Raw genomic sequence first — 14,811 nt, 5'->3', positions numbered from 1 at the left:
ACCCCCCACGCACACACCCACTTAACTTTAAAGAATACAGCCCTTGAGCATTATATTGTGGAGCTCTCTACTGACCTCCACTCACCTTGACCAAGCATCCTCTGCCAATGGCAACACAGTACCCCCTGATCCAGTGTCCCTGTACGAAGCTGCTTGATAACCAGATGTCTGATATCTGATACTGCCTGCCACGGCCAACAATCAGTCTGGGGATTGATACGTTTTTATTTTCTTGTGGTGTGACCCAGGAATCTGTGTGTTTTCTGCAGCACCCTGCATTTAAAATACAATTCCTCTGAGCACCCAGGAACTGTACAGTTCACTATGCACACCACCCCCTTGGTTTTGTAAGAGACCATTGCCTCCAGGGTGGCTGGCAGATGCCTGTGTGAAAGTCATGGGCATTGTTTCACCTCTGAAACACCTGGTGAATAGGTTAAATGTGTAATTCATTACTTTTAGCCACAATGGGATTTTCTCAATCTGAGAAGAATAGCTCTTGATATACATATTTAAAATCTTTGTAATGTGCTTCAACATGTGCAAGCGCTGTGTGGGAGTGTTGGAGACTCTGGGTCCCAGTGGTAAAGGTCTGGAGTTGTGCCTTTTACTGTATCAAGGAGACATTGATCACGATTAGAACTCTGGATTGGGAGCCAGGCAATGCCCACTGGGAAATGCTTTTTTTTCCTGCTATTTTGCCTCTTAATTCCGCTGCACTTTACCATTGTACATCAGAATGTAACCAGTTCTAAAAGGTCTTGGGAAGGGCTCACAGCGTTTACATGAAACCATACTGTAGTAGAAACAAAACACCGAGAGTGCTGTGCCTGGATATCATTGACCTTGACAGCCTGGGTGCCTGCTGACCTTGCATTCACCCTGTTTACCATAGACCCAACTTGAACTAGATAGGCCAGCGACAGGGGTTTAGAGAAAATACAAACGGGTTTTTGGGTTTTTTTTTGTGTCTCTCTACTTTTTAAAATAATATTATTGTGATGTCAGAGCCACGTACAGGTCGAAACGGCACCAAACTGGGATATTTCCGCTGTCCTGAATTACACCCCCGACAGAAAAATAAGCCTCATTTGAGAGACCATCTGTGTTTTTATTTTTTTAGTGAGGCTTATTTTAAATGTAACAATGACATTGTGCTATTCTGCCCTGAGAGTGTGTGTCTGCATTCCTGTATGCTGGAGAGTTTGATTGCTAGTATGAAACATCCAGGTCTGAATGTGGGATTGACTGCAGTATCGATTTAATAAAGGAGTAATGCTTATTTAAACACCTGAACCTAAGAGGCATGACCTCACTTTGGTCTGTTACTGTAAAGTATTAATAATAGACACCAAACGGTTGTCTATTCGTTGAATGTATTTATTTCTATTGTCACGGTAGCGCGCGTATCGTTTGAATGTTGCTTCCGTTACCTTCCAGGAGTTTTGCTTTTGCGCGGAGTTCTGTACTTGTGGGCGACAGATGTCAGCATTTTGTTTCTTGAAGTCGTTACGCAGCGAGATTATTATCAACCCTTGACACTCCGACGTGCTGTAAACTAACAATGCAGGAACTAACTCTGCTCCAGAGGGGTTTGCCCTGAGCCTGACCCTGGCTGATTATTAGGGAAGAATGAACGCTGTCTGCAATTGCAGCCGAGTTGCCATGCTCAATAGACGGCTCCATCTGTCCCCTGCTATCTGCTGGTTTGCTGGGGTGGTGTGTGTGTGTGTGTGTGTGTGTGTGTGTGTCTGTGTGTCTATCTGGGAGCTGTGAAAAGCTGGGAGCTGGAGCAAGTCTGTTTTGGAGTGGGGGGGGTATTCTTGAGGCCAGAGTTAAAGTTTGTCAAGGGGAGGCGAGAAGGAGGGGTGGGTGAGAGGCAGTCTTTGTGTTTGTTCACAGGCTCCAGGGCTAAAGGGTCACCCCTGTCCCCAAACAAATGCAGCTCTGAGTGAGGCCGGAGTCACTCCCAGAGAGAGGAGCTTGGTTACTGAGTCATTTATCTGCCAGTCTATTCAGAAAGCTGGTTTCTATTCATCAAACTGTCTAACTGTCTTTTCTCTGTCTGTCTTTAAAGGGAGGTGTTTCTTAGCATTAAAGACATTAACAGAATACAAAGTGAAATAGCTTGTGATTCCAGATTGGCCTAGACATGTCCTAGATCGTTTTAATGTTGTCAGCTAAAAGTATAAGTAATATTCCAATTGCTGAAACACTTTAGCTGCTCGGAGTTAATGCTGCATGCAGTGCCGGCGCTGGGGTCCGTTAAACCCAGCCGTGAGTTTCAGCTTGTGGGGGTGGGGCAGTAATGACTGTGGAAGGGCTGCCGTTTAATACAGTGTAGCAAAATGCAGATCCCAGTACCTTGGGAAGACTAGGATCAGAGGCTGAATGTCTTGAGAGAGGGAGCCACCAGCAAAAGTATGGTTGTGAGTGACACGTTCTGCATGGCTTTGTTGTTCTGCTGCGTTTCTCATGGCATGGAACAGGTTCAGGTGTACTGTCTGTACTGGAAGTGCTTTTCTTTTACTAATTCTCCCAGATATTGCTCAAGTTGGAGAGGTAATTATGCAGGGAATGTGATGGTGACAGCTCTTACAAAGATATCTCGGTGTGCCTATTACACAAACTGCTGTCCTTTTACCTGCCACTTAATGATGTGCCCTATGACAACTAGTCAGCACGCAAGTTGATTTCTTTCACTGGACTTGAATGGATTTGGGTGGCAGACTGATTTATTGAAGGAGAGTGAGTTAGTCCGTTGAGGATTACAGCTGTCTTTTCGAATTTGGACTGTGCTCTTGAAATCCTTGAGAGAAATTACTTGCAGGAGTTTACAGTGGTTAAAGCTTGTTCTTAAAGCACAGTTTGAAACATGCCTGTTCCCGGACCTAACCCCAAGGCCCCACTGCCTCCCAGTCCATCGGTTCTATACGTTGGGCCCCACTGTCTCCCAGTCCATTGGCTCTAACCGTTAGGCCCCATTCCCTCCCAGTCCCTCTACTGTCACCACCAGGCTGCACTGCCTCCCAGTCCCTCGGCACTGACTACACTACTGTCTTAAATCTGAACATTCTTGGCGTTGTTATCTCCTATTCTAAACAGCCCTCGACTAGCTCTCCGGTCCAGCAGCTAATTCCTGACCAGCTTGGCGAGGCGCTGGCTCTTTATCGAGGAGCCACAGCACTGAAGCCCCCGGCTGGGTGAAGTAAGGGCATGTCATCTTTGTGTGTCTCTCCCAGCTACCGACGGGGCCGTCTGTGCTTCCTGTGCAATTATGATGATTTAAACGGGCATTACTGTCCTCTGCTAAATAACAGAGCTGGAGAGCTTTATTCAACGCATGCAGGTATCACCCTAAAGAGCCAGTGAGAAATCTGCACAGCCCAGACAGCCATGCTTCATTCGAAAGCAGACATCAATGAGGGGAAAAAATTGCAGTGACAGCACAATGAATAAATTGAATAGGCTCCCACAGTAAATTGTCTATCACTTGTGACAAATGATCTGATTGGAGTAAGCAGGCTTCAGACGTTTACATCCCAATAGAGCAGAGAAAAAGCAACCTATCTTGCTGCTGCTTAGCATGTGCACCTGTATTTAATTCGGTATGGAAGTCAAGGTATTTCCGCGGTGCAGAGCTGGCGAGTTGCAGCATCTCCTTTTCAGGAATGCTCAAGCGGTTTGCTCAATCCTAGCTGGAGGGCACTGTATGTTTGATAACTCTGTATTCGGTCAGGTGGCTGTGGTAGGAGTAATTAATCAGCTAGAATAAAATGCTATTGTCTGTAGTCATATAGCATTTCTTGTAATATTAGACCACTTGGTTGTACTTGGATCCAAGTCTCGTTCTCCTGCTGCAATTTGTATTCTCAGATTTATACAGGTTGGATAGAGAGTGCCTGGGGTGTTTATTATTTAGAAGCCTTTTCTGGGCATGTCACACTGCAGTCATTTTGAATGCAGCATTTTGCTTATATTCAGCTATGATGCCAATTATGCAAACTATTAAAAATTAACCAGCACAGTCTTTTATTATTTAATCCAAAAGTAATAGATTCCAGTGAATAATGCATGAGCAAAGCTTTATAGATGAGACTGGAATTAGTGTCTGTCAAATGTCAGCCCCAGTCTCAATAGTGTGAGCTCAGCAGAGGAGAATGGTTCGAGTTCTGTTTTCATTATTTCAGTAAGACTTGATTTCCAGGGGATGTAGGAGTCTGATGTGGACCTGTGAAGATAAGAAGTGAAGCCCACGCTTTTCTGATGCTTTAATTGGTATTCGCTGATGAATGGCAGCCCAAACGTTGGTCTACTGTCTCTGTAAAAGAAACAAGGGGAACTAACTATTTTATTAGAATGGCAATGATGCCCTCTGAATTAACCAGCTTCAAACACCTCCTTAATGTCTCTGTTCAGCAATACTGGAGAAAGCTCCCACTGGGTCAGGTTTTGTTGCAAAAAATAGTTTGTGGAAACCTTGTTCCAGACTTCTTAAAGAAGCCTCTGCGTGCACGGCAGCAGCTTTGTGACTAGTTTCATTTTGAGACTGCGGTGAAGCTCGCAGGCCACAGTGGAAGCAGACTGACTGTAAAGGTGTGTGACTTGAAGTAAAGTGAGAAGGTCGTTACGAGGGGGTTTGACAGCGAGGACTGAAAGTGCCGTTTTGATACATGAAGTTATGAAAGTGAGTGCAGACACTGAAGCCATGACGTCTGTATATGTAGAGGCATTACCAATGAGGCCGAACACAAGCCATCAAAGTCACTTTAATTCAGTTTAAAGATACTTGGGAAGTAAACGCTGAATAATAGACTTAATTGCAATATTGATGGTAACATTAAAAATAAATTCATAATTTAAAAGAGTAGTTTCTAGTATGCCAAGGACTTCAGAAGAGTTTCGGTACTCATTAAATCTCTGCCTCTGCTTGACAGCTCCTTGAAACAGCATTGCATTTCCCTGAAGTTTCAGATTGTACTTATTAGTGCACGTCTATAAAAATGCCCCTTTTATGTTCTAGCCATAAAACTCAGTTTGCATTATTAAAATTCAAAAGCCGAGGGGAGAAGGAATTAAAAGTTTAAGCCCCTTTGGTTTTCTTTAAGCCCCGATTACCTTCAGTGCACCCTGACTAATCCCTGGCCTGTGATGTGGACACCATCTCAAAAGTGAGAGAAGAATCACAACCTCACCCAGACACCCCCCCCCCCCCCCCCCCCCCCGCCTCCCAACAAACAGGATCACATGGAGCAGAGGTGACGAAAGTGACCATCCTGCTCTCGCACGCTAATGTCATCTCTAACTGGATCTTCAAACAGAAAAAAAGCACAGTTAGAATTGCTTTTTAGATTAACATTTAATTATTAACAGGAACCCAGTTGAAAGGCCTGGGGGTCGTGTGTGAGAGAGAGAGAATTAAAGCCATTTCACTATGCATTAGGCAGGGCCAATGGAGACATTTCCGAGTGTGGAGAGCGAGTGAAACAGAGGGTTGAGAGTCGAAGGTCGTTTGCCACTACAACAGCAGCATGCCATGTTTTATTACTGCCTTCGGCAAGGTGTCAGGAGAAAGGTTGCTTTTTCCCATTACATTTACTGTGCCTGAATTCATAGAATGAGGCTGCTTACCATTTCTGATCAAAATATGCCAACTTCCCTCTGCAGGTGTGAATTACTGAGTCCCCCGTGCTCCCTGGCTGTGCCTGTGTAAAGGACATGCAGGGTGAGGCCAAAGGGAAGACGGGGGCAACGAACCCAAATAACACTCCTTGAAACAGGCTAGGAAAAGACACTGAATACTACAGATAAAAAGGGATTGGATGTCTCAGAAAGGACAAGGCACACCTTTGTTCTCTAATCTAAGCCCTCGGTGCAATTCATTGATAAGTCCCACTTTTCTGAAACTGAGTGGAAAGCCTTTGCAGTCAGACTGGCTGTGATTGTTATGGCAGTTGTAACAGGTGTATTTCTTTATTTCTGTAGTTTGTGAGTCAGTCTGAGTTTTTGGTTTGTTAATTCTGGATAGCGGATGTCATGTTTTGTTAAGGAGAGGCTTCCTGAATCCTTGACCCAGCTGTAAAGCACATGTGATCTGTCAGAGACCTACAAGTTCACTTTCAAGTTTGCACTGACTGAGGCACTGAAAGATTTTAAAAGGTGTTTCAAACATGCGTTTTTCCCTTTGTTGCCCCCCATGTAACTGCACCTTGTGCTCTGTCAGCAATGTGATCCTGTTATCTTTTAATACAAGACCAAGCCTGGGGAATTAACATTGCTCCCAGATAATAACCAATCAACACAAGGCTCTATAATTAGACACCATCAGGCTAAAACTTTGGGGGAAAATGATTGGCTTGTCAAAAGGAGCCTTATCAAAATCCTTGGGAATGAAAAGATCAATGGAGGGACGCGGTGCGTTATCTCCTTGCAGAAACCTTCGCAAGGCCAGAGCTCCCAGATAAGAGGGCCTTATCAGCCGGCCGTGTCGTGGAAAGTGAAAACGATTTTGTGTCATTGTGGCTCGAGACGGTGTGTTTTATTTTTTTTATTAAAAGACACCAAGACCTTGCAGTATAAATAGAGACTAGAGATCTCCGATTGGGCCTGGGAAATGAGGTTAACGAAATGAATCATGGAAATTAGCAGTGAAGAAAAAAGAAGTCTGTCACCCATTGAAAGAGAACAGTGTGTACTGGAATGACTGGAGCGTGTCTGGAGCCTGTGTGGTCAAGTGATCCAAGACAGCAAGAGAAGGGGAACTCCTAGCTCGGTTACAGACACTGTGAACTCTTTCACCCTCCAGACTCTCATGCACTGCTTTTACAGTGCAAGACCCCTTTATTTTACATATACCTTCATGCCATGGCACCTCAGAGCCCTGTACAAAGTTAAAAACAAAACAAGAGAGCTCATATATACAGTGCACTCCAGCTGCAACCAATTACATAAAAGCGCATTCGAAAAAGTATCTTTTCCATTTCGAAAAGAATCCAATGTTTCATAAAAGCTCTGGCTCCAGTTGATTTTTAAGTTCTGCATTTTTCTGATCTCAAAGATCAAACAGAAATATACAGAGTTGGTAATTCTTGGGGGGGGGGGGGGGGGGGGGACTTGTGAAGGAATGAAGATTCTTGGGTATCTATTTCATAGATTCATAGATAGCACTGGAGTGAGGGGGGAGTGCAGATCAGTCCTGCCTCGGAGATGGCGCAGAAGCGGAGAGACCGAGACTGAGGGGGGGGGGTATTTAATTGACTATAGCATGTTAAAGAAAATACCTGGCAGCTTTTAAGCGGATCTGCTCAAACAGTTGCTTGTCAGATTAGAAAAAAACTAGATTGCAGTGTTCCCTGGAGTGCCTGCTGGGAATATATGCCAGCGTGGTACATGAAGTGAGGACCTGTCTATACCAGACAGATTAGAAAGTCTCTAAAGAGACCGAGAGATCCGGGATTGCATAACTCATGTTCCTTCAGTATGGAAGAGGAAGCTGCTGATGGGGAAGTGTGGGCTACTGTCTGTGCGTCTGTCTATCTGAACAATCACAACAGTGTATGTATCCAAACCCAGTTACACCTACTCAAGCGTATTGAGCTGTATTGAGCATGCAATGTGTAGCTAGTTAATACAGGACCTTTATTTTCCTTTTCATTGTGTTCTTTTATCTGAAGCAAAAATCCACTGCCTGCCCGCTGTTCTGGTAGATACAGTTTGGTTAATTGTGCATTATTGATTGCTGCGCTGTATTTATCGCTTTCTCAACAGCCCTTGTTTTTCCTTTATCTGATACCAGTCACTTCTCTCCGCCCGGTGACTGATTGGTTTCTTTTGAAACGTCTGCAATTTCTTGAATGTGTGCGACACAGTCCTCGGTTAGTTGCCCAGCTGCATGCGTTCTGTTGCTTTGTATAGCGCGGGTGTGGGTGAGGGGTTGGGTTCTTAACCTCACAGTATTCTTTGGGGACCCCCATTCCTTTCCCTGTGCTTGTGAAAGGGGATCTACCTACCTAGCAGAGAAGGGGGGACCCCACTGAGCTTGCCCAGCAGGAGGCTCCATTAATCGGTGCTGCTGGTGAGAGGGGCTGGGACATGGGGCTCCTGTGGAGGAGTTTGTTCTTGTAGTGCACAGCAGGGGGAAAAAAGAAAGGAGAAGCAGGAGAAGATTGAGCTAAATTGGATCAGGCTGATTGGAATTAGTTGGAATGCAGACGGATCTAACAAAGCTAATGTGGTGCCACTGAGCTGGACTTCAGCCAGGTGTCCTACACTGTCCTAGTGTCCCAGGTGTCTTACACTGTGTCTGTGTGTTGCTGAACCCTTTCAAAACTGCAATAAGGACCCTCCTTTGCATTTTCCGAAGCTGAATATTTTGATCATGTAAAAGTTCAATAAAATCAAACAAGCCTAGCAGTAATGATACAGAAAAGACTAATATTTTATGTTGGCAAAAATGTTGATAGGCTTGAGCAACATAGAAGTGTGTGTGTGGTGCACTTGGTACTGCATTTCTACTGTGTTTCATCTGTAAGCAAGTGGGAAGCTGGTTTCAACAATTTTCAAAGTACTTTTAGCTATTGTCTCGCATTGATCCCAACACGTCTTGCCTGGCTTCGTTTTCATTTATAAGCACAGCGTTGATTCATTCCTGAATGCCAGGAAAAAGCAGTTGCCTGATGTGTGTAAATGTAAAAAGCAAGCGCCACGGGGACAGAACAGACTATTGTTTGTTTTCGTGCCTTTATCCCTGTCGAAGCATATCTCCAGAAGATTATCTGCGTGACCCGTACTGAACAATTCGGTCACTCTTTACAATCCGAGACAGAGGCATTGCGATTTGTATAGCCCAAGGTTAGCTGCTTGTTTGGGAGTTTGTGTTTTGCATTTCTCTTGTGGAATGCACACTGCCTTATGAAATGAAGCCCCTCACCCCCCCATGTACTTTTAATGAAGACAAAACAATGGAATATTTACAGTACCCCTCCACATCAGTCATTTACAGCAGGGCTGTGGATGGCGCTTGTGCTATATATGGCTCATTGAGCTCCACAATATTTAACTTTAGTGGTTAAGCATCCCATTTCAAGATGATGACATTTTTAAAGAGGAGTACAAGTATACTTGGTTGCCATTGCTGGGCGTTACATTGAAAACGTTTAGCCCACATACTGTCATCATGTCTTAATCCAGAAAGACCTAATCTTTCACATTGTTTGCTACTATATTTAGTCTTTCTTTTTTATTTTTAATCAGCCTAACCTGTTTAAGGTTACAGTCTGAAACGTTCCCATTTGATTCAGTCTGGTGGTGATTCTCTTTTAAGAGTACGCTGGTCTTCAGCAAAGCTCTTTCAGCTCTGATTTACTGATGTTTTGTGGGCTCTTTAAAACTGCTGTGTTGTCACTATCATTTGCACAAAAGCTGGCTCTGAAGGTAGGTGTTTGTAGATATGATATTTTTAGTTGCTTTGCCAAAAATGCTTGGTGGTTACAGAACAACAGTCAACACATGGAATATGGCTTGAACCAACTGATCAATTTTGTATCATAAAACAATTTGGCATGTTCATAAACTTGTGTTGCACTGCAGAGAGCAGTAAATATTGTTCAAGAACACAATAAGCCACAATATCAGGGCCGCAGAGTAATGTGGACGAGTTGTATTATTTTTATTATTATTATTGATTTCACGAGTTGGAATGAAGGTAATGTAACTCACAGAGTCGAAGTCTAATTTTAACAGCAAGGTCCCGCTGGAGGAAAGTTCAGCTGCGAGCGTGAAGCTAAAATAAAAAATAGAAACATCAATGCTAACGGTCTTAGTTGTGAGAATTATTGGTTTGTTCTTGCTGGTTTTGCAGTATTGAAAGCTTTCTTTCCCCCATTGTAATGCTGCTATAAATGGACGACTGACAAATGCAGTTCTAAACAAATAATTTAACAAGACGAGACAGGGGCTGCTCCTGTGGTGGGGGTGAGAGGATCGATCGATATGCTTATGGAGAGATACGACATGCATTACAGCCCACGGTTTTGTCCTTGTCGGCAAACGCTAGCATTCTTTTTGCAAAGCTGATGATCTGTTATGTTCTCTTCCCTTGATAAGATTTCCTTACAATCTTTTTGATCACTTTACCATCTAAAGAATAGGAAACCCCATGCACAGAATTGTCTGCCTTACATTGAACCACATTTTTAAATGGGTTCTGCAGTTTGAGGGAAGTTGTACATCCAAGATCCAAGTGTTTTGTATTCGCACATCCCTGCCCCATTGTATGCCCCAGATATGGGACGGTTTGCTGTGACTGGGGGCTGGCAGTCTCAGCTCCTAATGGGGTCTTTCAAACACCCTGCATTCATCTGTCAGTGTGGGGGGATTAGCAGGGACAGACAGTGTCTTATTAAAGGGACACAGAATGGAAGGTTTGAGCAGGCTGATTGGATTAACTTGTTTAGGCTTATAAAGAGCAGGCACGGTGGCTGGTTAAAGTGCAGGCGAGTATGTTCTGAAGCAGTCAGCAGGTTCCCATTCAATTAGGGACAGACAGCCCCTGTTTGAAGTCTGGCACTCAGTGTCTCAGTAATAGAGAACATAGCATAAATATTTTGGCACAGTGCACTGCGCCACTAGGTGGACAAATATAGCAGCATTTCTGTTTTTTCATAGCACACAGCGCCATCAGGTGGTTTAATATTGTAAATGTATATTAGAGAAAGCCGCAACTAGGTATCTTCTACCTCCTAATACACACATATATATGAATCACAAAAACAAATTCACATGCAAAAGACAGCGGCAGTGTCTCGATGGAAACGATAGATTTGAGACGCGGTGTAGAGATGGCTCGATACAGTATAGATGGGTAGATTAGACGGATGGCTGGACTCGCAGAGATATCTGTCCCCAGTGATCTTTACTGCTCCACCAAAACTTCCTTTCAATCTCAATAAACCCCGGCTGCTCCCATCTCAAGGTATTGATTTAGAGTTGCTCTGAGTTTGACCTCTGACCCTGGAGTTCAGAGGTGAGCAGAGTTTCGTCGTGCCTCTCCCGAAGCACTAATTCCTTCTGTTTGGCTGGTGGGTGGGAACGCTCTGTGCCAGGTGTCCCGTTTCCCCCGCGCTGCAGTGTGTTGGGAGCTGGGATCCCATCTGCCACCACTGGGAGTTTGGGTCTTTAATCTCAAACACAGCCAAACATTTGATCTTGCTATTCAAACATTCAATCAAAAGATATTCATCTTCAGAAATAACAATACTTTTAGCACTAATGAAAAAAGAGAAAGAAAATATGTACACACAATAAATCAAAACACCAGTTCAGAAATATTATTTTGCCACAGAGATATCAAGAGGATATTGCTTTTTGTAGCATGGAGTTCAGGAATGTACAGGCTGTGTTTCTTTCTTTTTGTCTGTATTTGTTAATCACAAACCCAGTGTTTACTGTAGATGTCCATCAAAAAAGCACTAAATATATAAAGATAATATAATAAAATGAAGAAACGCAACTGATAAACTGAAAATATCCAGGTAATCCTCATATATCCAGATAATTTCACTTCAATTTAAAAGCCAAAGCTTTTCATTTTGCAGCTCCAAAAAAGGTGCTGGGGAATGGAGCCCCAAGTAGAGATGAGAGTGTGGAAAGGAGAAGAGATACGAAGTGACAAACATTAGACTCTGAAATGCGAATCATCATCCTTTTATTCTCTTAAAAGCAGTAATAGAAGAAAATTGGTTTTGAAAGTTGGAAGAAAAAAAAAAGTTCCATTCAGAGAGGATAATGCCTTTTCAGAATACATTTGCTGAAGAGAAGATGGAGTGTAACACAATTGTCTTTCGTCTGCAGTGTCGGGTAGACTGACAAGCGAGAGGAGGGGGTGCTGGGTTTTAAAAACTGCTCTTAACAGGGTGCTTGTTTTGAAATTAGTTTCCTCAGAAAGAGGCTTTTAAGAAGAGAATGGTCTAGGCTAAAAGCCTAATTAGATGAAAGTGCCTATAGGCATGCAGGATTTTTTTTTAAATCTCCTAAATAAAACCCTCTCATGGCACCTGGCTGGAATGCAATCTATTCTCTCCCCTCTTCTCGTTAGAGGTGCAGTTCATAAAGTTGATTCAGCCAGCACTCCTCGTTTTCATATTGCACCGCTGCTGCGTCTGACGGTTTCAATCAAGATGTCCTTGTGACTGGTGCATGACAAGCAGGGTTGAAGAGATTCCTCATGGATGTTGTGGATTTGCCAGTATCATTTTTGAGTGGGGTGTTTGTTTGGATAGTTTGGCATAGACACACCTGTGGAGAGTGGGTGGCAGCAGTGCTCCACATTAATGGTTCAGCTCTTAATTCTCCTAACTGACAGCTTTCAAAATAAAACGCTCGGAACGAAAATGAAATAATGGATCGAGGAGATTATTAGTCCCTTTTAAAAAAATAGAATAAAATAATAAATAAATAATAATAATAATAAAAAATACAGTTGCTTGCGCACAGAAAGGAAATGGAAAATAAACTTGAATTGATGCAGTGTACATCACTGCTCTAGACAGTAGCGCTGACAGCCAGAATGAAATATTTAGTTTTGTTCTTTGCTAAAGAATAGGTAGCGTGGCAAGTCTGGAAATTAAAATGTTTGATGGTGACGGGAGGTGACAGAGGAGCTGCGAGACAAACACACACACACACACACACAGACACACACACACACAGAGGAGTAGCACAGGCAACGAAAGCTGTTTATTTTTTTACTCTTCGCTGATGTGAACAGCTGTCTGGACCGGCTCTCAAAACTACATAGCCTTGCTTTTTCCTGCGCTGTCCTGCACACTCACTCAGTTTTGGCTTCAGTGGATTTTATTTGTATTATTAATTTCGGCAAGTAGTGTTGATTTTAATCGGATCAGACAGTAGCATCTTCCAACACTTTGTATTTAACTGAAGCATTTTCAGTGAGGTTAATTATCTGTAATAAAACATTGTCTGCTTCCATTTTGAAATGTATTTCCACACTTGAAATGTTTTTGCTTACGATTGTAAGTCGCCCTGGATAAGGGCGTCTGCTAAGAAATAAATAATAATAATAATTATTATTTTGCAACTGGTTAAAGGAGGCGAGGGTGAGGAACCCCACACTTGCTATTGATTGGCTTAAGACAGCCACTGAAGAGAAATCTATAGAGGCTGTCCTTGGCTTTCTAATACCTTGGCTATTGGAAAATGTTTGCTATTTTAATCCGCTGTTTTATATCTATGAAAAATACAATAAAGGTGGTTATTGTTTTAGAAGAAACTCCTTAGCCCAGTAGACGGGCATTTAACAAATTCAGCTACCTACATAGTAATTCCAAATGCATCCCAACCTGGAGTCGCTACTGCAGTAACAGTAACACAGTTGCTTCAGCAAATTTGCTTTGTTTGCTCTTTAATTACTGTCGCCTGAGTATTATTATTTTTTTTTTTAGTGTGTGTCTGTGAATTCCTCAGCCCGCCGTTTCCTTGCCCTTGTTGCAGTGCCCTGGAATCGGCAGGAGGCAGCTGAGGGGAGATTTATGGCTTGATGGGAGATTGATTAGAGCCATCAATGGCCCTGATGTACGCTTGGCACTCTGCTCAGCCCGCCCCCCCCCCCCCCCCCCTCCTCCTTTCTCTGCTGCCGAGATCCACTCGCTGTCAGACGGGGCTGGAGTTGCCGCAGAAAGAGTGCTGTTTTAGCCGTTTCCATTCCCTGCACTTGATGGATAAAGTCATTAATCAAACTGGAAACACAACCCAGAAAGAACTAGTAAATTCAACAAGGGCCAGCATTGCTGTGACCTGTAAACAAGTGGATGGATGGATGACACAGGAGAAGCCGTATTCATATCGGGTGCCTAACTTTAGACCTGGCTTGCACCATGCAAATTCAAATTGAGTGCCTTGCCAAAAGAGCTAAGAAGCTTTCAGGTGTATTCAGAGGAAGGAGATTAGTACTTTAACCCTTTCAGTCCTGAATTATTTGGGCCATTTTGTGATTTTGTACATATCACATTGGAACCGTCAGGTTCCAGTGTGATTTCCGACAGCATGCGCTAACATGCGGCACCAAGATAAAGTGTTACCTTGAGATCCGGCCAGGACTGAAAGGGTTAAGTGACCCTGCCAGCCTTTTTTTTTTAAGCCCATTCTTGCTTTTTACCTTGTAGTACTTGTAGTTTTGTTTATATAAAGCTGTTCTTTCTGGTGAGAGCGGATTACAGAAAGCGATGTGTTTCTAGCCTGTGCTCCTCTACCCATGTGTTTGCGATGGACGCTGCTTTAACGCTGTTTTTCCCCCTCTGTCTGTGTCCACAGATTCCTGTGTGGTGGCGCTCCCCTTGGTTTTAGACCCCACGCTCCACCATGTTGGCCTGTCTGCAGAGAAGACAGAACCCCCAGCCTCAGCACCTGGCCTGCCCCAGCAAGACGCTGGAGACTCCCCACACCACCAGCCGCAAATGTGAGTCAGGCAGTGGGAGGAGGGGTTGAGGGCACAGGGCTGCTTTGAGGGCCTCCATATATACACAGTGTAGACTTCTAATGACCACTCAAGTGCAGCCACCCTGCACATTCAGCCTTCATTTGAGCCCTTATACATCGATTTGACATCTATTTCACATATATTGTTGCAATGTCTGAAACGCAGTTAATAATAAAGGCAAAAGGCAGAAGTAGGTGGCGCTAAGGGTTGATGAGGGGCTGGCTACTTTGTTTATGAGAGATGATTATCATAGTGTTTTTGTTTTGTTGCTGCTTTTGGTCAAGGGGTGTTTCCCAGCTCATCCCCATGTTTGTAAA

General features: G+C 43.6%; 1 protein-coding gene across 3 annotated transcripts in view; it reads left to right on the top strand.

Annotated features, from left to right (window-relative positions):
* The window catches only part of LOC117426617 (protein FAM222A-like), a 49,483-nt gene that overhangs the window by 12,064 nt on the left and 22,608 nt on the right, over positions 1-14,811 (top strand). For all 3 annotated transcript variants that reach the window (XM_059032958.1, XM_059032959.1, XM_059032960.1), the window contains exon 2: positions 14,329-14,473. In XM_059032958.1, coding sequence (XP_058888941.1) covers positions 14,377-14,473 — 97 coding nt within the window. In that variant the 5' untranslated portion in view covers positions 14,329-14,376. The remainder of the gene's footprint in view (positions 1-14,328; positions 14,474-14,811) is intronic.

Source organism: Acipenser ruthenus, chromosome 11 (genome assembly GCF_902713425.1).
Source record: "Acipenser ruthenus chromosome 11, fAciRut3.2 maternal haplotype, whole genome shotgun sequence".
In the NCBI taxonomy this organism is placed as follows: domain Eukaryota; kingdom Metazoa; phylum Chordata; class Actinopteri; order Acipenseriformes; family Acipenseridae; genus Acipenser; species Acipenser ruthenus.
This window is presented reverse-complemented; position numbering and strand designations above follow the sequence as displayed.